Source organism: Kryptolebias marmoratus, linkage group LG22 (assembly GCF_001649575.2).
Source record: "Kryptolebias marmoratus isolate JLee-2015 linkage group LG22, ASM164957v2, whole genome shotgun sequence".
NCBI lineage: Eukaryota > Metazoa > Chordata > Actinopteri > Cyprinodontiformes > Rivulidae > Kryptolebias > Kryptolebias marmoratus.
Genome location: NC_051451.1, coordinates 12,861,631 through 12,882,580, shown reverse-complemented (window position 1 = coordinate 12,882,580; position 20,950 = coordinate 12,861,631). Strand labels below are relative to the sequence as shown.

The window sequence follows — 20,950 nt, the reverse complement described above, 5'->3', positions numbered from 1 at the left end:
CCCCACACACACACACACCCCGTTCCCATCCTGACCTACATCGAGCCGCGCACAACAGAAACCCTCCTCGCTCGGCCCCGCTCCGCTGAGCAGGAAGAATTCCTACCTCGCCTGCCAAGTTGTTGGCAACTTGCGTCATGGCCGAGTCTGGGTGGATGAGAAACGGGCTCGACGGGGAGCGCGCGGGTCTCTGTGCGGCGGCGGCCTCTGACGGGAGGTGTTATAAAGCCTCCGCTTTCACTTCTCACATCCACGTCGGGCCGCGTCACGCCGGGGTGTGCGCGGTCAGCACGCGCGCGCACGAGCACGCCCACGCCCACCATAAGAGCGATAACGCGCATCCTCCCTCCCTGTACTCCGGGCCTGCAGCTCGTCCTATGATAACCTAAAAGCTGACGCACGGTTCGCAGCAGCGCGGCTGCCGCTGTCCAAGGTCCCGAGGAGCCCGCAGCCCCTCACCAGCTCCCTCAGCAGCTCCCCTTACCAGCCCCTCCTGCATCTCGGTGCAGTCTGCAGGTCCGGTGGTCGCATCAGCCATGGCAGCCTCCGCAGCCATGGCAGCAGAGAGGAGGAGGAGGAGGGGGAGGAGGAGGAGAGGGAGGAAGGACCGGCTGGAGAGCGCCACAGAGGGGCGACACGGAGACGCGCCGCTGCGCTCTGAACATTCTGTTCATAAACAGCGTCCAGGCAGATTATTCTCTCCTTTCACCTGCTGTTTACCGTGCTGCTACAGGGAGGTTAGACTCCTACATGTCATTGTCCCTTGCTTTTTCAACCTTGTATGCAATACCAAAATATTTCAAGACGTAGTGAGATAAAATAACATAAAACATAATCTACAACTAGAGCCAAAACAAGCAGAACACAAGCTAAAGCTGGGAGAAGCAGAACAGATGACCAAGATAAAATTAGCCAAACAGTAGCTGTAAGAAACAAAAAAGATGTTAGCCCTAATACTAGCAAAACTTGTAGCAGCAAAAATAAAAAAACAGGTGCTAAAGCTAAAATCATTAAAACAATACCTAAACTTTAGCTAGAGTGGAGCTAAAACGAGCAAAACAGCAGCTAAAAGATTTTTAAAAATAGCAGAACCATATAGCTAAAAGTAGCAAAACAGCAACTAAGAGTTAAAAGTAGCAGAACAATAGCTAAAAGATAAGTGTAGCAAAGCAGTAGCTAAAAGCTAAAATGAGCATATCAATACATTAAATCATCCAAACAGATGCTACAGCTAAAATGACTCAAACAGATGCTAATATTAGCTAATTTATGGTAGCAACTAAAGTTAAAATCATCAAACCAATACCTAAACTTTAGCTAGAGTGAAGTTAAAAGGAGCAGACTGGTAGCTAAAAACTAAAAGCAGAAAAACCAAAGCTAAAAGTAGCAAAACGGTAGCTAAAAGCTAAAGGCAACGGAACAGTACCTAAAAATTATCCAAACAGATGCTAATATTAGCAAATTTGTGGTAGCAACTAAAGCTAAAATGAGCAAAACAATACCTAAAATTTAGCCAAAGCCAAAAGGAGCAGAGTGACAGATAAAAGTAGCTAAACTGAAGCTGAGAGTTGAATGTAGCAAAGTGGCAGCCTAAAACTAAAAGTAGTGAAATGGGGGCTAAAGGCTAAGAGTAACATAAGAAGCAAAACCTAAAGAAAGCAGGGTGAGGAAGATTTAAGCTCTTCTGGACTCACACATGTTTGCTCAGTGACCTGCAGCCATCCCGTTGGGATATCCCTGCAGTGGCACAGCAAAACCAAAACCCATCCCAGAATTTCAGGAGTTTTATTTTCCTGCTGATGTTGACCTAAGCAGGTATCGGCCTCTCCTGGCCCCCAGTTTGCCACTGGTTGTGAAATATATTTCTTCATTTAGAATGTATTAATTCAATGGTGTGGTTCGTCCTTCAATAAGAACTAGACATAAGAACTTAACTCAGAAGATGCAGCCAGGACAACAGGAGCGCCCCCTGTAGGCTGCCTGGAGAACAACTTTAGGTCCATGTATATCAGTGAGACATTTGTCTGACTAAAAAACTAAAAATACGCGTCAGATATTCTTTTTCCAGGAGCTGACAGCTAATGATTGACATAGTTCTTACCTTGCTGTTTATGTTTAAATGTATATTTTTCTAACAGTCATATTTGAAGTTATTTGATGCCTAAAAATCAGCATTATTGTGTCAGGAGCTCCACGTGCTTTCTGTGCAGACTCTGGCTCCAGCATTGCAACCTGGCAGCACCGGCCTCAGTTCTCCTTCCAGTTTCACATCTTTGTCATGCCTCGGCCTGTGTGTACGATGACACGGATCCACTAATAGCGTCAAGAGTCAGAGCTTAAATTACCAAAACGTCAAAAATATCCCAACAGGACTGAAAAAAAAAATGGCAAGGGCGTTATCTGGGACACGCAGAAAAGACAAACAACCTCTCCCCCAGCCTCGCTCCCGCAGACTTCCCAACCTCCGGAAATGCTTCCACGGAGATTACTTAATCTTGCACTGACTGTCTGAAGGTGCTGAATCGATAATGACCCATCTGGAAGATGGCTCCACAGACTACAAAACATCAGGACAGTTTGTGTTATCGGACTGCAGATACTCTGTGACTCAGACAGTTATCTGTGTTAAACTTGCACTGCTGTTACAGACAATCCCTTCACCTAACGTGCACTATCTTATGTACTTCCTGTTGCTCATGAGACACAGACTTGCTCTTTCTAACATTTCACATGTAGGAACACAATACAGAACGACCGGGTCTTTAAATACAGCCTCTGATGAACGACGTGTTCTGAGTCATTTCACACTCAGCAGCACTGAGGGCCTCTTCTTTTCACATGAAGCTGAATGTGAATCTCTCCAGCCCGGCTTTACAAGTTCCTTCCCCCGTGACCCGGTTTAATAACAGAGTAATGTTTCTCAGGCAGACTGTCCTGTTTTTTTAAAAACCTCACCTCAGGAGACATCACTGCCACAGATTCTTAAAGCTCCTCATGGCTTTAGCATCATGTTTTTATATGATTATCTTGTTGAAAAAGGCCACCGTTTTCTGCACAGCGCCCAATGTTTTTCATCCAGGATCGTTCCCCTGTCTACCTTTCCTGCAGTGCTGCTTACTTTGACAAGATCGTGTTGCTCACATTTGAAAAATAATCCCCAAAGTAGAGAAGTTATTAAGAAAGTTAGATTTCTATCATTCTATCATACCAAAATAACATTAGTCTCTTTTAAAAACTGAATTTGGTACCAAAAGGGTTTTTTTCTTGCTATGTGCTATAGCTTGTTAGAGATTCTTCTTTCTTGTCTGTGTGTGTGTGTGTGTGTGTGTGTGTGTGTGTGTGTGTGCGTGTGTGTGTGTGTGGACACTAACACTTCAGGATGAACCCTGGATTCGCAGTTCTCTGACGATCCTTAAAAAGTGAGATAAGACGAGATAAGGCCAACTTTGGAGCAAAATGTCAGGCAGTTTTGTAGAAAACAAAAAATATTGACCTTGTGCTGCTAAACGTCTTCAAACAATACAATGAATTAAAAAGGTAAAAGGTGGTGAAGAACTGGCAAACAGAAGGCAGAGCCCAGTCCAGAAGCCCATCCAGGGTCTGTGGAGGGATCAAAAACAAACCAAAGGCGTTAAACCTCAAAGGCAAAAAGGTTGAATTGTCCAAGTGGTTTCTGTGTCTTTGTTTGATTTGACTGCAGTTGGTGGCAAATCGATAATGTCTTAAATCTGCTAGATGTGTGAATAATAATGAGCCTGAACGTGCAGGCTTTGGGGGCTTTCACCTTAAACTGCTGCCTCAGCTCCTGAGCGGCTCTCCTGTGAGTTAGGCTGCGATGCCTCCAAATGGCCACAGGGGGGCAGAGCGGGTTAAAATAAACCAAGTCGGCCTAGAGAGGAAGCCAAAAAACAAAAAAGGAGAGCCAATGCGCCACTCCGAACAGAGAGGGCGTAGAAGTCCCTGACAGTGTCCCTTCACTCAGTGAGAAGCTGCTAATGTGTGCAGAATTTGGCCCATTCTCTCTCCCCCCCGCCCCGCCCCCTTCCGCGCGTGCCTATTTTTAGCTCCCCAGTCCTGCCTGATCATTGCAAATTATTGGATTTGCGCTCTCCGCGTGCCACATCCCGAACCGAGCAGAGCAAAGGCACGCGAGGCAACAACAGGCAGCCATCTCCAGGGACTGCTGCTGTTCCAAGCTGCAAAACAGAAGCCAGAGAGAGAGATTGGAGTAAAGTTTCCTGATAGGCTGAAGCGTGGAGGGGGGGTGAAGTCTCTCTCTGATTAGCCTTCTCCAACAGACGGGGATTAACGCTTGTGGACTCTGATTATTAAAAAGCACACGTCAGCAGATATCCACCCATTTGAGGGGGGGACTGGGAAGAAGAGGAGGAGGAGGAAGAGGAGGAGGGGATGTCCTGGTAGGTGCTGTGTCTGACTGTGGCGAGGGGGGAGCCCCCAGAGCAGAGCCGGGAACTGGAAGATCCTCCCTGAGTCAGTCAGTGCCACGACGCGCACGCCGCCGGCTGCCTCTGCTCCTTTAACGCGCGCCCTATGATATTCTGCTCAAGATGGCGGTGCAGGCAGCAGAGAAGGACGGGATAGTGAGTATTCCGCAGCCGCTCGGGGATCCAGGTCGAGCTGGGAGCTGGAGGGTGTGGGGTGCGGGGGTTGGTTTTTGGATGCGGGTTTGCGGTTTTACGCACCGTTATGTCCGCCGTTGTCAAGGAGGAGCGCGGCGCGCGTTCACGGCGCACTCACTCCTCTGTTTGATCTGGATCTGGGTCTGGAGGGGGGGAGGAAGGATACAATATGGATGTGGTGAAATGGATCAGCCGTGTTTGCGTCTGTGTGTGTATGTGTGCGCGTTTACATCTCAATTTGGAGGCTCGATTGTCTTTAAAAGAAAAAAAAAAGCGCGTGGCTCCGTGCTGGAACGTGACCGGTCTGCTGTCATTGTTGCCACTGAGCCCACCTTATTGATACTAGGCCTCCTGGTGGTGGGATCGCAGCCCTTTTTTAAAAAAATAAATAAACAAATTAAAATAAATAAATCACCCTGTGTGTTTTTGTCTCCCCTCACTGGCGCTGAAGGCCGCGGATGAGGACCACCTGAACGACTCGCTGGGGAACCCCGGGCTCATCTCACCCGACAAGGAGGACCTATCCCGTCTCCTGGTGGGACACCCCCCACCAACCCCCAGCTGACCCTTAACCCCCCCCACACCCCCTCCCCCGGGTCATGATGCTGACGTTGTTGTTTTTGTTTGTTTTTTTGCTCTCCTTTGCGCAGACGGTGCCATTCAGCGGGCGCATCCGCGGCGGAATGCGACCCGGCAAGAAGATCATAGTGATGGGGATTGTCGACCTGGAGCCGTACAGGTGAGACGGGCACGCGCGCGCACCTCACCTCAGCTAGATCTCGGCTAGACTTTTAGATAAGCCCGCATTCTTTTGTTTTTGTTGTTGTTGTTGCTGTTGTTCCGACTTTGTCAAACTTGCACAGCCACTCTATGACGCACAAGGAGAGACAAGGGTGAAGGGCGTTCCCCTACCAGCATGGAGAGAAAAAGGAGGGTTAAAAAATATATTAAGAGCCTAGCATTCCATTCATCTTAAATTGGGAAGTCGTTTTGGTGAAACTTTGAAATAAAGGTCAAGCAGTCTCTAAAGTATGTATTGCGGATGACTCTCATTTACCTCCACCTCAAATTTCAGCTCCAGATATGTAAAATCCACTAACTTACAGCCATTTTTATGTTCGCTAAGGTTGATTGGCTGTGGCAGCCATCTTGAATTGGAATGACTCCAAAAGTTAATCAGCTGTAGATGTACACCCAGTGGTTACTTCCTGGGAGTTTCATTAACATCTGCCTTGTGGTTCTTGAGATATTCTGCTAACAGACAAACAGGGTTGACACCAACAATTGGTGCTGTGGTTTAAAGCGAAGATCTCACACAGTGAGTATCACTTAAGAGTATGGATTGTGACCAACTCTGCTAGGACCACATCATTTTTTAGCTCAATATCTGCAAAAGTGAATGAATTATAGCCATTTACGTGTTTTCTAAATTCAGTTGACTGTGGCGGCCATCTTGAATATGGTTGGCTCCAAATGTTAATCAGTTGTAGACGTACATCCAGTGCTTTCTTTCTGAATGTTTCATTAAAATCCGTCCAGTGGTTCGTGAGATGTTTTGCTAACAGACAGAGCTGACTGAAAATAGTTAATGGCAACATTTTAAACAAAGTTATTGCACAATCTTTTAACGCTCAGATTATGTGATTGAGATCATTCTTGGCTACTATGGCACCGAATTTTAGGATCCTATTTGTAAAATCAACTGAGCTGCAGCCATTTTTGTGTTTTTAAAGGTCAGTTGGCTGTGGTGGCCATCTTGAATCGGATTGATTCCAAAAGTGAATTACTTGTAAATGCACACCCGCTGATTAGGATCTAAAAGTTTCATTAAAATCCGTCCAGCGGTTTGTGAGATATTTCGCTAACAGACACAAACGTGGGCAAAAAAACCTCCTTAAAGGCAACCCACGGCGCTGTAGTTCTGTTTGGGTGTGTCCCTCCTTACCCTACATGGAAACATGTGCTGAATTTGGAAAAATCCTCCATGACCTCATCTTGTTCAGCTGCTGCTGCTGGCGGAAGGTTCAAACCAGGTTTTATGGGAATGTCCCACGCGACGGCGCTGCTCCAGCTGCTCCTTCCGTTCGCCGCGCCTCGGGAGGTTTACGGCGGGGACGTCGGCTGCATAGAGACGGCTGTCTGTCTGAACCCCACAGCTAAAACCCGAACCCTGCGCCGGCGATTATACATAATTAAACAATTGGTTTGCTCTTACACAGCAACAGCAGAATTATTCATTTGCCTCATCCCAGATTAGCTGCCCCACTCCTTCTGTTTAACATCCTGCCTGTCCCCCTCCTCCTCCTCAGCTTTGACATCAGCCTGACCTGCGGCCGGGAGGCGGAGAAAGAGGATCGACCGTACGACGTGGCCCTGAAGCTCACGGCCAGCTTCAGCGACCGCCAGTTCCTGCGCGGCGCCCGCGTCTCAGGGAAGTGGACCGAGGAGGAGGCGTCCATCGCTTACTTCCCTTTCATCCCTGATCAGCCATTTAGGGTAAAAACTTCATTTAATTCGTAGCAAATCCTGAATTCTTTGATCCAGCTGAGACCATCATGGTGACGTTTTGGGTAAAATATATGTGCCTAGCAGTCTCAGGATGAGAAATGGCAAACTTACAGCCATTTTGGTCAAAAATTAAAGATAACATTTTGTGCAGTCTCATGCGACCTTGCAGTATCTCACAGAATCTGGTAGCTCTTGAAAGCATGTGTTGTGGATCATTCTCAGCTACTACCACGTCAAATTTTAGCTTAACATCTGCAAAACCCACTGAGTTATAGCCATTTTTATGTATGCTAAGTTTGATTAGCAGTGGCAGCCATCTTGAATTGTGTTGACTCCAAAAGTTAATCAGTTGTAGACGTACATCCAGTGGTTACTTCCTGGGAGTTTCATTGCAATCTGTCCTGTGGATTATGAGATATTTTGCTAACAGACAAACAGGGTTGACTGCACCTGTTAATGACGAGGATTTAAGCAAAGGTGACACAAAATGTGTTGCACCAAGACTACAAGTTAGGACGATGCTCAGTTATAACCACACCAAAATTTAGCTCAATATCTATAAAATTTACTGCCTTATAGCCACTTTTGTATTTTGTTTGGTCACCTGGCTGTGGCGGCCATCTTGAATCGGGTTGGCTCCAAACGTTAATCACTTGTAGATGTGCATCCAGTAATTAATTTCTGAAAGTTTCATTAAAATTCGTCCAGCGATTCTTGAAATTTTTTGATAACAGACGAACCAACAAAAGTGAGCAATAAAAAAAACCTGTAAGTGGCAGGTTGGTGGTCAGATGGGCGAGACGCCGAATCTTGAAGTGGCCTCAGCGTTCATTTAGTCTGTAAGAATCAGCAAATGCGTGTATTGCAAATTTGTGTTTGTCTAATTTAAACACGGCCCGTGTCGTCGCAGTGGTGTGTTTACAGCGAGCCACTCATATGAAAGATGAGGTCAGTGTGGGGGGGAGAGCAGCTGCACATAAGCATCATGAGGAATTACCAAGACCTACGGGCTCGTTTGCCTCTTTAACGTCACGTTCTGCTCCAGTAAGTCCGAATGAACAGCCAACACGTTCAGCTAAAAATAGCTGCCGAGCTATCTGGAGCCAAGTCAACTTCTCCGATGGGTTAAAAGTGCCACCAAAAAAAAATAAAATAAATAAAAAAATGAGGTCAGGGCTTCTGTCCGCACATCATTTTAAAAGGTGATAGTTTTGAACGCGGCGGCCCCGCCCCCTCTTCCCTCTCACTGTCAGCTTTCTGATGGGATGTCGATGGTTTGCGGTCGGAGGACGAAGCTGGATCCTGGAGATTAGAGCTGCTCTTCCCCAAACTGGAGGCGTGCGGACAGACGCGTGACGGCGCTGGTGGTTTTTTAGAGCAGGACGTCTCGTTTGAAAGTCGGCCGAGGTTTCGTGCAGGGGTTGTTGTTGTTGCTGAGAGTGACAGTGAGCAGATGGCTCGTTTATTAGGCATCAGTTTGAGGTTCCGGTGCTTGGTGATGCTTTCAAACACTTGACAGTAAGGGTTCAGATGGTAATTGAACTTTCCTGTTTTTATGTTTTTGCATTCGTTGGCTATATTTGGTCGAAGCTGCACTAAGAAGAAAAAAAAGTCCGCTTATGTTTGTGGTTCAACATCATCAGGCAACAAGGATGTTGTCTACTAGAGCCAACTAGTAGCACTAACTTTCTCTCAGTTTTCTTGCTTGAGTCGCAAAGAGTCGCTTGAATTTTGAACAATTATTATTAACAAAATGGTCGGGATCTGCCTGTCTTCAATGCAACAGTGAATTCTAGCAGATTAAACCACAAAAGCGGGGGGCAGCTAAGCGATAACTTCGTTCGATGGTATTTTAGCACCAATAAAATGATTCCTGAATTGCTGAAAACTGAGCAGACTAGTCATCAGTCTTCTGCTGCGATTTCAGGTCACTTGCTCCGTTTTTGCCCGCCGACAAACTACGCGCTTCCGTCTTTGGGAATTCGTCTCAAGCAGATGTTTTTCTCCCGATTTTTCCCTTTCAGCTTTCCGTAAAGACAAACGGAAGTGGACACGATATGCGCCGGGCCAACATTGGGTATCTATGCTTGGCTCCAGATGGAAAATGCACCTTTTTGAAAAAAGAAACTCTCTGGGCTTTAAAGTACCACATTTTAGGAAACCTTAAATCTGCTTCGATTTATGCAAACGGAGGATTGAATTCATGTGTTTTGGTTCAAGGCGTGGCGACACTTTGTGTTCTCACAGGAAGCTGACAATCTTTCCTAATCTACCATTTGTCTCCAGAATATCCAGCTGCAGGAAGTTAGCCTTCATAGAGGAATTTCTTTAATCTAAATCTGAAACATTTGTTGAATCACATCTTGTGTCGTTTCGCATTTGAGTCCCTCAATCCGTTCCTTTCTTGTTCTCCTCCTCCCCCCCTCCCTGCAGATCGAGATCCACTGCGAGCACCAGCGGTTCCGGATATTCGTGGACGGACACCAGCTCTTTGACTTTTATCACAAAGTGAAATCTTTGTCCTCCATCGACACAGTACGGATACAAGGAGATCTACAGATCACAAAGCTCGGTTAACTCCCCCGCTTTGCCTACTGCAAGTGTGTGTGTGTGTGTGTCTGTGTGAGGCAGAAGCAAAGACTTGATCACGGATGATCTCACACACACACACACACACACACACACATGCGGCTCATCATCCATAATCTGTCATAATCTGTCCTGCAGCTCCACAGGAAAGGAAAAAGGCTCCAGCGGTGTCAAATTTACATTTTTTTTTATTTTCTTTTTCTGTAATTAGAATCTGATATGAATTTGTTTGGAGGTTGACTGAGTTAGATATGCTTTTTTCCCCCTCCCTCTCCTTGTAGCCCCAGTTTTGTCCAATCAGAAACCCGAAAGCTCATTAGTGGGACCTAAATCTTTACCAGTGTGGTGGAGACGGGTGGGAAGCTCCAGGAGCCTGGTGGTTAAAATGGAGGCAAATCAAATCTTTAACTCGACCTGAAGAACGCCAAGACAAAAAAAAATATATATATATCTGATTACGATGATCAGATTTACTACAAATCTCACGTGGCGCGCACACACCATATTCTGCTACCGCCTCTTGCCTTGGTACCCCCAGTCTTGGTATCTCCCCAGTCTGGGACCTGAACCCGGATGCGTCCTCCAAGACGGCGACGCTTGACGCTGCCTCCAGAGCCTGGGAGTGGACAGGGACGGGATGCCGTCCCACAGCAGCATGAGGAGGCGGCGCCGGGCTGTTGTGGCTGTGTATGGTTCTTCTGCGTGCTACAAAGGTCATTAGCAGAATAAGCTACGTGGCAAGTTTTTTCATCCACAAATGTATATTCCTAACAAGTGTGGCTCCATTTAAGAGGAAATAAGGCTTTCCAGCAGTATAAGATTTATTGCTAAGCGTTGTTCAATAACAGAAATAACCAACTAAACTGTGTGAAGTTAAGTTTAAATCCAAATGCTGCAGCTATTAGATTTCATACAACAGCCGCCGCTAATCTCCCCCACTCATCGTGGCGATGACTGCAGCCGGTTCTCCCTCGCAGGCTGAAGGCTGCCGCCAACAGGAAGTCCGGTCGGACGGCAGGGTCAGGCCCTCGGCGGTACTTTGAATGTAAAGTGTTCATGTTTTAGTAGTGGTGCAGTAGCTGTGGCGGTACAGAGTGACAGTGTTCAGTAGTCTGGCTGGTGCTGTTGTGGTCCCAATAACCTGGGTGTTGTGTATTATTTTGTTCCCTGAATCGTTCCACGCCGGTGAGCGGAGAGTCAGGCCTTTACTGACAAGTTACTGTTTTGTTCTGCGTTGCACAGATTTGTCTAAATGATCATTCCGCTTTTTTTTTTAAAAAAAAAAGACACATTCCATCACTGAAGCAGAAAGCTGCTTAACACTAATAGTTGTAGTAAAACTACTAAAGTATTGTTTCCCAAAGCAGCTGTTTGCTCCTCCTTCCAGTATCTACAATCAGAGCGATAAAAGTTCAGGAAATGCTTTCGGTACTGAGACGATTTCTGGAATGAGAACCGCTTTTGGGTTGCCAGGTTGTGTGTGTGTTTTTTTTAAATGTTTGTAATTCTGCAGATTGATGCCGGTGAAAGTCAAACAACGTCTAAACTACCCTGTGTATAAACTCGCTCTCACTTAGGAATGTAGCTCTTTTCTAAGTCCAGATGGGACTGCAGGAAGATTAGATTTTTTGTTGTTGTTTGTTTATGGTTTGTAGTATTCGTGATGGATAACAGCTGAATAAAAATGCACGTCGTGTTAGGAGGTTAGGAAGTGGTTTGCTTGACTGGTGATCTTAACACTTGGATCGTCTTTTTTTTTTTATAAATGATTTAGTTGGTATCAGACGGAACAGCTAAACCCCGATGCATCACGGCAAAATATATTAGTTATGTTGGAAACTTGATGTTGCACGTCTGCATTCGTGTTTTATTTGGAACTTTTTGGGTTTTCCTCCAGAGCGTCCCATGTCGCTCTCAACAAGCGATGTGAGGCGTCCGCTCAAAACTGACTTCTTCCCTCGGTATTCCCTTTGCTCCCTTTTTGGAAGCTTTCCATCCGAGCGAACTTCGATGAACTTCTCACTATCTTCACCCCACGTCCATCCAAGTGTCGACTCCTGGATGCAGTTTTCCCAGGAGTAACGACTGTGGTTGTTTGTTTTTCTCCAACTAAAAGGGTTTGGCGTTTGGGTTTGTGGCTCGCCGGGCCTGTCGGCGTCGGCAGCTGCAGGAATCATGGGGGAGGGAGATAACGCGGGTCAGGAGTTGGAGGCCTCGGTCCTGTTTTGTGTTTGTGGAAGTCCGTGTTGATCCCAGCGCAGAGGCGCTTGGCAGTTTGTGGCCGTTTGTTTCCAGTAGATTTTCAGCACGGGGGTCGGGCTTCAACTTCCTGTTGCACTTTTTAAAAAAAGCGGTGCTGGCGTCCACTTCGGGAGCCAGTTCTTGACCTCCTGATGATCCCATTCGTTCCTCCGCCACGCCGATTATGAAAATGTAACTGAAGAGCTGAATGTCACTTTCTTCCTGATTGTAGCCTGATGATAGATACCCAGCTCCTCCCTTCAGCGTAAAGCTGATCTGACGGGAAAAGAAGTGTTTTGTTTGACCCCAGTGCGTTTGTTACCCCCCTGTTGGACTTTGGATGTACATATTTGTGAGCCTCAGGGGGCCCTTCTTTTCTTTTTTTTTCTTCTTTTGCGTAATAAACGAGCAGCGTTCCAAGCTAAAAGGGGCATTATTGTGCATGTGAGCTCATAAGTGAGACAGACTGAGGCGTCAGAAGTGTTTCTCCTGTTTCTGTTAAAGTCAAGCATGCCGTTTAATTTGTCCCCCTCCCCCTTTTTACCACGAGATGTTTTTCTTATAGACTAATATGTAGGACAATTAAATTCCGCTTGTCTACAAATTACTGCTGACAAACATTAAGCTGAAAAGAAGCTAAATTAAAGGAATTAAATCCACCTAAACAAGTGGAAAAACCTTCTAAAACTAAATGACTGTTGTGTGAATGGCTTCATAACGATTAATATTCGAGTCTCGTCTGAGTAGAAGTAGGAAGATCTGGTTTTTGTGTGTATTGTGTGCTTGTACAGTAATCTTTTTTTTTAATTTATTTTATTGTCCTCAGCAGGGTTGTGGGATAAAGGCACACCTGCTGCATTACTATCTATTCTGTTTATATGAAGACGTGGTGAGAAGTTGAACGTTTTATATTGATGAGTGTTTCATAAGGCTCTGACATGTTTAAGAATATTGATTTTTTTTTTTTTGTTTGATTTGTTTTTATTTAAGGAAACAAGCATCTGCTCAAAGCGGGGAGTGGGAATAATGTCATTTTTGAGTGTTTTCAGTGACGTTAACAGCACTTTGGGCCCGTGGGATTCTGCTCTTCCTGCTGGCTTTTTTGATATTTCCGCTTTCCGTCACAGTGAAGCAAACGCTTCCATCTGCGACCTGCTGTCCTAAAGTAACGTGAGACAAACTTGAACTTTCTGTCTTGTTGAGTTTCACTGAAGACGATGCGCCCAACAATGTTATTTCCATTTTTTTTTCCCCCGCCTACTCTTTAAGCTTTTGTAAAAACGTCTTTGCAGACAAATAAACTTCTCGTCTTAACTGCAGCCTCTGCCTCGCTCTTTATATTTTCAAACGAGCCGCTGCTGCAAGAATTTACACAGTGAATGAATGAATGAATTTGTAAGATTTGGCCAGAAGAATGAAACCTGTTCTACAAAAAAGTCAACATTAGTAGAAATAAGTGAGTTTTATGTTATACAGCTTTAAATTCTGAGGTTTCGGTTTAAAGCTGTTTTGAACAACTGATTGTGTTAACTTCACAGGTAACCAACCAAATTTTTTAGGGCATGAATTGACAGGACGTTAAACAGATCGACCACTTAAAGCTTCAACGATGCACTTGTGTTCAAAGCCCCGGTGCTGCTGAGATGATTTCCCCGTGCCCGACAGATTTGCATCGCAGAGACGCTCGATTTGCATCTCATGCAGGGAAAGGTTCAACTAAAAGCAGGCAAATGAAACAATTCACAAGACAGAGGGAAGAAAAACGATCCAAAGAGGAAATGTTGAAGAGGAAACAGGATATGTGGAGTAACTATTCATATTGCCCTGCAGCCTTTGAGAATTCTTTGAAGGTGTTCATTTCTGATTTTTAAACCACTAACAAGTGGTTTGTTTTCACAAGTTCAAAACTGGGAAGCTACTGCAGCTACTCACATCCAGTCAGTTTAAACTGAGCAAGCTGAGCCACATCTTTTATGGAAGATGACTCCTACTATTCTAAATTTTAAATATAAAATAAAAGCAGACGTTTGATACTTTTGTATCATTTTTATGGTGTTAAGGAAATTTTCAAATAGCTGTGTTCTCATTAGAGCGTCTTGCTGTTTAGAGTAGAAACAATCAAACAGGAACTGTTTCTTTTTTATACATAAAGTTGTTGACTTTCAGTTACTGAAATAAACACCATTGACTGAACATTGTGCGACAAAGGCAGATGGGACTTTTTTTTTTTTATCAGGTTAGTACTTAGCTGTACTTCAGCTAAAAGAGATGTTAAAAAGGAAAAAGCAACAACTGAACATTTGCAAGAAACATACAGTACAGGCCCATGTAAAAACATTTTTTGCCACTTTTAACTAGTGCTCCTTTTAGCTTGTGTTTTGCTACTTTTAGCTATTAGCTAGCCTTTTATTCCTTTTTGTTTTCAGCTAGCAATTTGCTTCCTTTAGCTTATAACCAGTGTTCTGTATCTTTTAGCTTTAACAGCCCAGTTCAAGCTTTCTTAGCAAATTTCAGCTAAAAAATGCATTTTCTCTAGTTTGTGCTTTCAACACTATTTCACTTTAAAGAAAAAAAAAGTTATCCACTCCACAAAAGTTAGGAACAAAAAGCACCTTAACCAAGATCTATGTGTGTTCAAGATATTTCCGTTAAGAAAAGAGCATCTTTTTTTTTTAGCGCTGATTAGACAAAATCGCTGTTTCACCTGCTTCCTTTATTATCTATAAAAAGAATTGTACTGGCTTTTAAAAATAAAGAATAAGGTGTGCTTAATAAACTTAATAAAGAAAGTGTTTTTAGTTTAAAATATGGGACAATTCCTTATTTAAAGGCATAGTTAACCTTGTTTATACAGTAGAGCTGCAGTCATTAGTCCTCCTGGGCAGCAGGGGGCGCTGCTCACATATGATTATTTCTGTTTTAGAAGCCAGCAGCAACAAAAGACTAAAGATTAATTTAATTATTGTGGATTGGTTGAATTACGAAAACCTTCTCTGTTTGGACTAGTCGTGAATTTTCCCCCTTTCTCTTAATTTCACGTTTTTTGTTTGTTTGTGTTCTTCCCTCCCCCTGCTTCCTCCGGTGTCCCGTCATGTCGGGGATGCAGCAGCTCAGGCTGCTGGTCAACGATCGGCTAACGGCGGCTGCGGAGGAAATCTTCGGGCTCGTTGAGAAGACCATAACGGACTACCGAGAGGAAGTCGTCCGCTCCAGGAGAGAAATTATCCAGCTGAGGCAACAGATCGAGCAGCTCACCGTGTTGCAGCCTCGGGTGTTCTTGTTTAAAGAAGGTTTGTTGACGAGAACTCATGGAGGTCACAGCCCGTCATTTTAAGATCGATTTGTTGCTGACTTAAATAACAAGAAAACCTCTAAATTGTACCAATACAGCTACTTCCCGAACTTCCAACTTAACTTTGCTATAAACTAAACTTTAAAAAATGACTACATTTTGATGTATGAACTGTATAAGACGCGCAAACAAAGAGCAAAAGAAATGTTAAAGGTGCTGCCAGTGTCTCATTAGGGTCGCCATGGTAACCACACACCTGGGTCTGAGTGCCAGGTTAATTAAAGGCAGACTGAACCACAGCAGTGATAGAAGACAAAAAAAGTCTACGTTTTGATGCATAATTTGCATATATGTTGATATAATAAGAGTTTGGTAATGATTTGAAACTTTTAGACAATTCGTAAATTACATTGTGACAACACCATCTCTAAGAAATCACAAGTCCTACAAGTGTAAAAGATATTAGAAGTGAACTGAACTTTCTGTGCCGTGTTTAAACTTTGAATGATGCTTCTGAGCTGAAGCCGTCCTCAGAGGCCTGTGTATTTTCACGTGGTTCACCAAAACCCCATTGACCTACATTATTTATTTATTTCCTCGCAGTATTTTGAGAATTCTGGATATGTTAACAATGTGCCGCCCCCAAAAGTCATAACCCACTGTTCTCGATCGAGCCACACATTTGAATTTTATATTTAATGAGATATGGGACAAAAACTTTGAGGAGAATAGTAGTAATGGTACTTCAGTGCTAATGCATTGACCTCCTAAATAACACTCCTATCTGTAAAACTCATCCTAACTGCATTTTTTAAAACATTTGTCATAAATATTCCTATTTACATGGCATGTTCTGTGTGTGTTCTCTGTCTCTCAGACGTCCAATCAGTCTCCGAGGACCAAAGTCCGTTTCCAGCTGAGGAGCAAAAGCAGACCGAGGAGCATCGGCAGGTTAAGGAGGAGCAGCTGGACGTCTGCATCATCCCAGACCCGGACACCGACTCGTCAGAGGATGTCAAATATCCACACCCCGACTCTGAAACAGACACTCGGACGGACCCTCTGCTGTTCCCGAGTGAGGGCTCCATAACCGTGACGCTGAATGATGACGAAGGAGCGTGGATCGGGAGTATAGGCTCAGGTTTATCCCACTGTGGCCCGAGTCGTGGCTCCTTCCTGCAGCGGGAACAGGCCGTGGACAGTAAGACCTGTCGCATTTGTGGCCTAACGTTTATCAGGGACTGCGACCTGATCAGACACGTGGACGAGTCCCACATAGGGCAGAAGGCTTTTAAGTGTTCGGAATGTCACAAGGAGTTCGCCCGGAAGGACAGTCTGACTTTGCATTTACGGGTGCACACGGGCGAGAAGCCGCACAGGTGCCCCTTCTGTGGGAAGTTCTTCACCCAGACCTCAAACCTCAGGGTCCACATGAGGAAACACACGGGCGAAAAGCCGTACTTCTGCAACTCGTGCGGGAAAATGGTGGCCCATTCTTACCATTTAAAGACGTGCTCCAGGCGGTCTTCGGGCTCGACGGACATCAGCGGGGAGCGGTCGTTAAGCTGAACGCTCTGTGGCGAAACACTTAAAACCAGAAGAACCGTTAAAGCCATGAAGTCTCATGACGCTGTGTTAACCCTGCTGTACGGAATGGCGTCGACTTTATTTTTAATCCCTTAAAACAATCAGTATTTAACCTGACGTTATTTATTCTCTTTTTTTGCTTATTGTCGTCTTTTACTGACTGATTTAAGAAATAAAGAACCAAAACTTAAGTGTTTATTTTCAACAATCACTTCAAAAATGCTGTTGTGGTTTTTGCTGCTTTGTGCTGCTGACACAAGGATGAAGAGTTTCACTCTCACACCTCTTAAGATAACAAAGCTTAAAAGGTACTCCTTGCAAACTACGAAGCCAAACATAAACAAGGTCATCCTGAGCTACAACAAGTAGTGCGGTTTGAAAGAGTTTAGACTGGTAGTTTTCCAGATATATTGTCGTAAAACTCTAAAATGTGGGTACGCATTCAATGTAAACAAAGCACTGAATCTGCCAAAAAACACAAGAACGGTCAAGTCACGTGATTGACCTACATCAGGCTGGCTGTAGTCTGTGTTGGTAAACAAATATGGTGGAATCGTACAACTTTAGAATCTCTGAGAAGATGTTGAAAGCCGTTCACAAATTTTGCTTCCAAATTTTAAACTTAAGGATGCATTAACTATGGAGATGAGTAAAATCTATTGTCCAGATTTTGTTTCTTGCTTTGTGAATTATTTTGACACATTGTGACACTACAATGAATAATTTTAAGTAGACGTTGTTTTCAGAGGTAAAGTGTAATCACTACTATTATGTTTTATCTTTCATACATGAACTGTGCTCAGGAGCTGCTGCTTTAACTAAATTTCCTGCAGGCATGTTTATGTGACATAACCGAGTGCCAACTTTTTTAAAAAGTAGCTAATATCGGCTGATTAATTGGTTTATTCCTAACAAAAACACAATCCCATGTTTGTTTTACTATTAAGACAACAAATGACAACTTTTTAGAGTGCTTCATACTTTTTTGATGTGTCTGAAAACCAAACCAATTATACAAATTCGTCATTTTATTGTTTTTTTCTTTCAAGAAAGTAAGTTATAGGCATTTGAATTGGAGGCTGTAGGTTTAAACACAAACAGTCCCCCCGACCAGTAGGGGGCGCTGCAGAAGTTTAACAATTGCGTTTTATTTGTGACCGGGCCAGAAAAAAAAAGGAAACAGGAGAAACCATAATAAGTCACGTTGTTGTCATTTATTTAAAGAGGAACGAGGTTCCTGTTTAGAAATTTTCATAGTTTAATTTAACAAAAACCCAGCGTCGTGATGCAGCAGCTCAGGCTGCTGGTCAACGAGCGGCTCGCGGCGGCAGCGGAGGAAATCTTCGGGCTCGTTGAGAAGACCATGACGGACTACCGAGAGGAAGTCGTCCGCTCCAGGAGCGAAATTATCCAGCTGAGGCAACAGATCGAGCAGCTCACCGTGTTGCAGCCTCGGGTGCTTTTGTTCAAAGAAGGTTTGTAACGCTGTAGTGTGTCCCCTCCGAGGTGTTTCTGACAGCCGTGAAGCAGGCAGACGCCATATTGGTTGTCTCAGCCCGCTGCAGTGATACGTCAGCAGGTCCGCCATATTGGGACGGGACGCTCCGGCTTTCAGGTGAACGAAGGAGCTGCAGTTTTAACAAAATTACAAGCGGTTTGAGGTTACAATTTCACAAAGTGTTTCTAAATTCAAGCGGTTTATCATTGACATTATGTAAAAAACCTTTTTCGTTCCCAGTGATTTAGAAGCTCAGTACCTAATAATAATAATAATAATAATAATAATAATAATAATAAAGCAAACTTATTCCAAATAATGGAAATAATGAAGGCTATTTCCTTTACACCAGGGAAGTGTAAAAAGTCACATTATTATTTGATTTTTTTAAAACTGCATATTAACATGATATACTCTAATATACTTAGTGATTGTTTAGGTTTAAGGAATAGAACAATCGCCAAAAACCAATATATACTTTAAACACATTTTAATTTATATAACACAATCCGAACACGTCAGTAAAATTATTCCATACCTTTACCCCTCTAACAGATAAACATCTATATTAATTATTTCTCCTGACTTACTTTTTTTTGTGTTTGTACTTAGTTTCTTTAATCTCAGACGACTTCTGTATTATTTTATTACTTATAACAGCAGAGCTAATGGCTTTTTTTGTTAAATGAATGACTGAATGAACTCTAAAAGTTGTCTCTAGGTGTGAGTGAGAGTGTGGACAGTTGCCTTGTTTGTCTCCATGTGTCCCTGTGATGGACTGTAGACCTGTCCAGGGTGTCCCCCGCCTCTCACACAGTGACTGCTGGAGACAGACACCAGCTCCCCGTGACTTGGGAAGAGAAAAAGGGGGTAAAGACCATGGATGGATGAGTGTTTTACTAACATCGAGCAGCTCTACTACCTTCTCAACATGGTGGCGGGCGCAGAGTCTACCCGTGCTTGTCAGCTGTTAACGCTTTACAGTCACCGGGCTTCCAGTTATTTTCAAAGTTGGAAACTTTCCCATAGGAATTTATAAAAAATAAACCTGGAATTGAAACTACTTCAAGTTGTCCCTTACAAAAATATTTTAGAAACAGTTGGGAAATTTATGTTTTAATAATCTTGGCTAAAACAACAAGATTTCATGCAAGTATACTTGAGTTTGTCCATATCATTCCTCAACCACACACTAAAAACTGCTTACTGCATGCAATAAAATAAATAAAACTTCATAATCTTCTTACAAATAAATTTGTTGCAGTGTAGTGTGTTTTAATTGTATTGTTTTGCCTACATTTCTGCCTGTGACAAAACGATGAGCTTATATTTTAGTTTCGATATGATACAGTTTGATTAAATTACTCCCAGTTTCCAGTTCATTCCCATAAATCAGTTCCAAAGTTCCCCAGCTTCCTTCCCCTTGGAAAGTTTCGGCCCCGTTGCAACCCCGGCAGTGACACACTGAAACATTTCGCGTCATTATTTCTGTTCACGAGGCATCATTTGTGATCGTTCTCTTTCTTCCAGAAGTCCAAACCGTCTTGGAGAACCACAATCCGCTTCCAGCTGAGGGACACGACGAGATTCAGGACCAGCGGCAGGTTAAAGAGGAGCAGCTGGAATTCTGCATCAGCCCAGACCCGGAGGCTGACTCTCCAGAAGGCGTAAGGTTCCTGCATCGTGACTCAGAGACGGACCCTCAGCTGTTCCCGAGCGACGGCTCCATAACCGTGACCCTAAACAGCAACATTGACGATGACAACGAATGGGTTGGAGATCTCGTCTCAGGCTCCTCCTCTTTTGGTCAGAATTGTAGCAACGCGTCTTTTTCCCTGTTCGAAACAGCCTCGATCAGGAAGTGTTGCCACATGTGTCCCTTGTCATTCAAAACGGACTCCTTGCTAGTCCAGCACATGGCTAAGTCTCACGAAGGGCACAAAGCTTTCAAGTGCTCCGAATGTCCCAAGGAGTTTTCTCGTCGGGATCACCTGGCGTTGCATTTGAGAGTGCACACGGGTGAGAAGCCTTACAGGTGCTCCTACTGCGGGAAGTCCTTCAGGCAAACCTCCATCCTCAAAGTGCACCTGAGGCTCCACACGGGCGAGAAGCCGTATTACTGCGACTCCTGTGGGAAAATGGTGGCGTACTCCAACCACTTCAAACTGTGCTCCGCGCAGTCTGCGCCGAAGACGGACGTGGAGCGATCGGTTCCCTGTGTGTGTGGCAAAAAATTCCAAACCCATTCAGACCTTAGAGTGCACATGAAGGTCCACGAAGCCAGGAAAAGACCCACCGTTATGGAGACGTTGGCCTGATCGGAGAAATGTTGCTCACTTTGTGTCGGTTTATTTAAAAAACTGGAAATCTTTTTAACTTGTCTTATCTCTTACATAAAACACTGTAGACTCCTATAAGTTCACATGTGATCATCAGAGTCCTCCCCGGCTCATGGTTTGTATGATTTTCCACGGCGACTGTTAGTTTGATCTTTGCACTAATTGAATTTTTCTTAAATGTTTCTTCAGAAATCTTCTGGTTTATTTATTGATGAACTGTCTGTAAAGATTGTTTAACCCCCCCCCCCCCCCCCCC

General features: G+C 44.1%; 4 protein-coding genes across 5 annotated transcripts in view; 3 read left to right on the top strand and 1 right to left on the bottom strand.

The window, feature by feature from the left end:
- Positions 1-330, bottom strand: part of abch1 (ATP-binding cassette, sub-family H, member 1) — a 27,557-nt gene extending 27,227 nt beyond the window's left edge. The window contains exon 1 of the mRNA XM_017430160.3: positions 107-330. Coding sequence (XP_017285649.1) covers positions 107-139 — 33 coding nt within the window. The 5' untranslated portion in view covers positions 140-330. The remainder of the gene's footprint in view (positions 1-106) is intronic.
- A 3,708-nt stretch (positions 331-4,038) lies between these two features.
- On the top strand, positions 4,039-13,297 carry LOC108245505 (galectin-related protein). 2 transcript variants are annotated; one of them, XM_017432472.3, is made up of 5 exons: positions 4,039-4,601; positions 5,083-5,175; positions 5,291-5,379; positions 6,950-7,136; positions 9,582-13,297. In XM_017432472.3, exons 1-5 carry the CDS (start codon positions 4,569-4,571, stop codon positions 9,723-9,725), a joined length of 546 nt encoding a protein of 181 aa, XP_017287961.1. In that variant the 5' UTR covers positions 4,039-4,568; the 3' UTR covers positions 9,726-13,297. The 2 variants fall into 2 exon arrangements, with proteins under 2 accessions (XP_017287961.1, XP_017287969.1); XM_017432480.3 differs by having other exon boundaries at positions 4,042-4,601; positions 5,092-5,175.
- Positions 13,298-14,853: 1,556 nt separating this feature from the next.
- Positions 14,854-17,053, top strand: LOC108243719 (zinc finger and SCAN domain-containing protein 12-like). Its single transcript, XM_017429352.3, has 2 exons — positions 14,854-15,268; positions 16,148-17,053. Exons 1-2 carry the CDS (start codon positions 15,070-15,072, stop codon positions 16,837-16,839), a joined length of 891 nt encoding a protein of 296 aa, XP_017284841.1. The 5' UTR covers positions 14,854-15,069; the 3' UTR covers positions 16,840-17,053.
- Positions 17,054-18,014: 961 nt separating this feature from the next.
- LOC108243846 (zinc finger protein 510-like) lies at positions 18,015-20,943 on the top strand. The gene is made up of 2 exons (XM_017429544.3): positions 18,015-18,332; positions 19,886-20,943. The coding sequence occupies exons 1-2, from the start codon at positions 18,143-18,145 to the stop codon at positions 20,671-20,673; spliced, it is 978 nt and encodes a 325-aa protein (XP_017285033.1). The 5' UTR covers positions 18,015-18,142; the 3' UTR covers positions 20,674-20,943.
- The last annotated feature ends 7 nt before the right edge of the window (positions 20,944-20,950 follow it).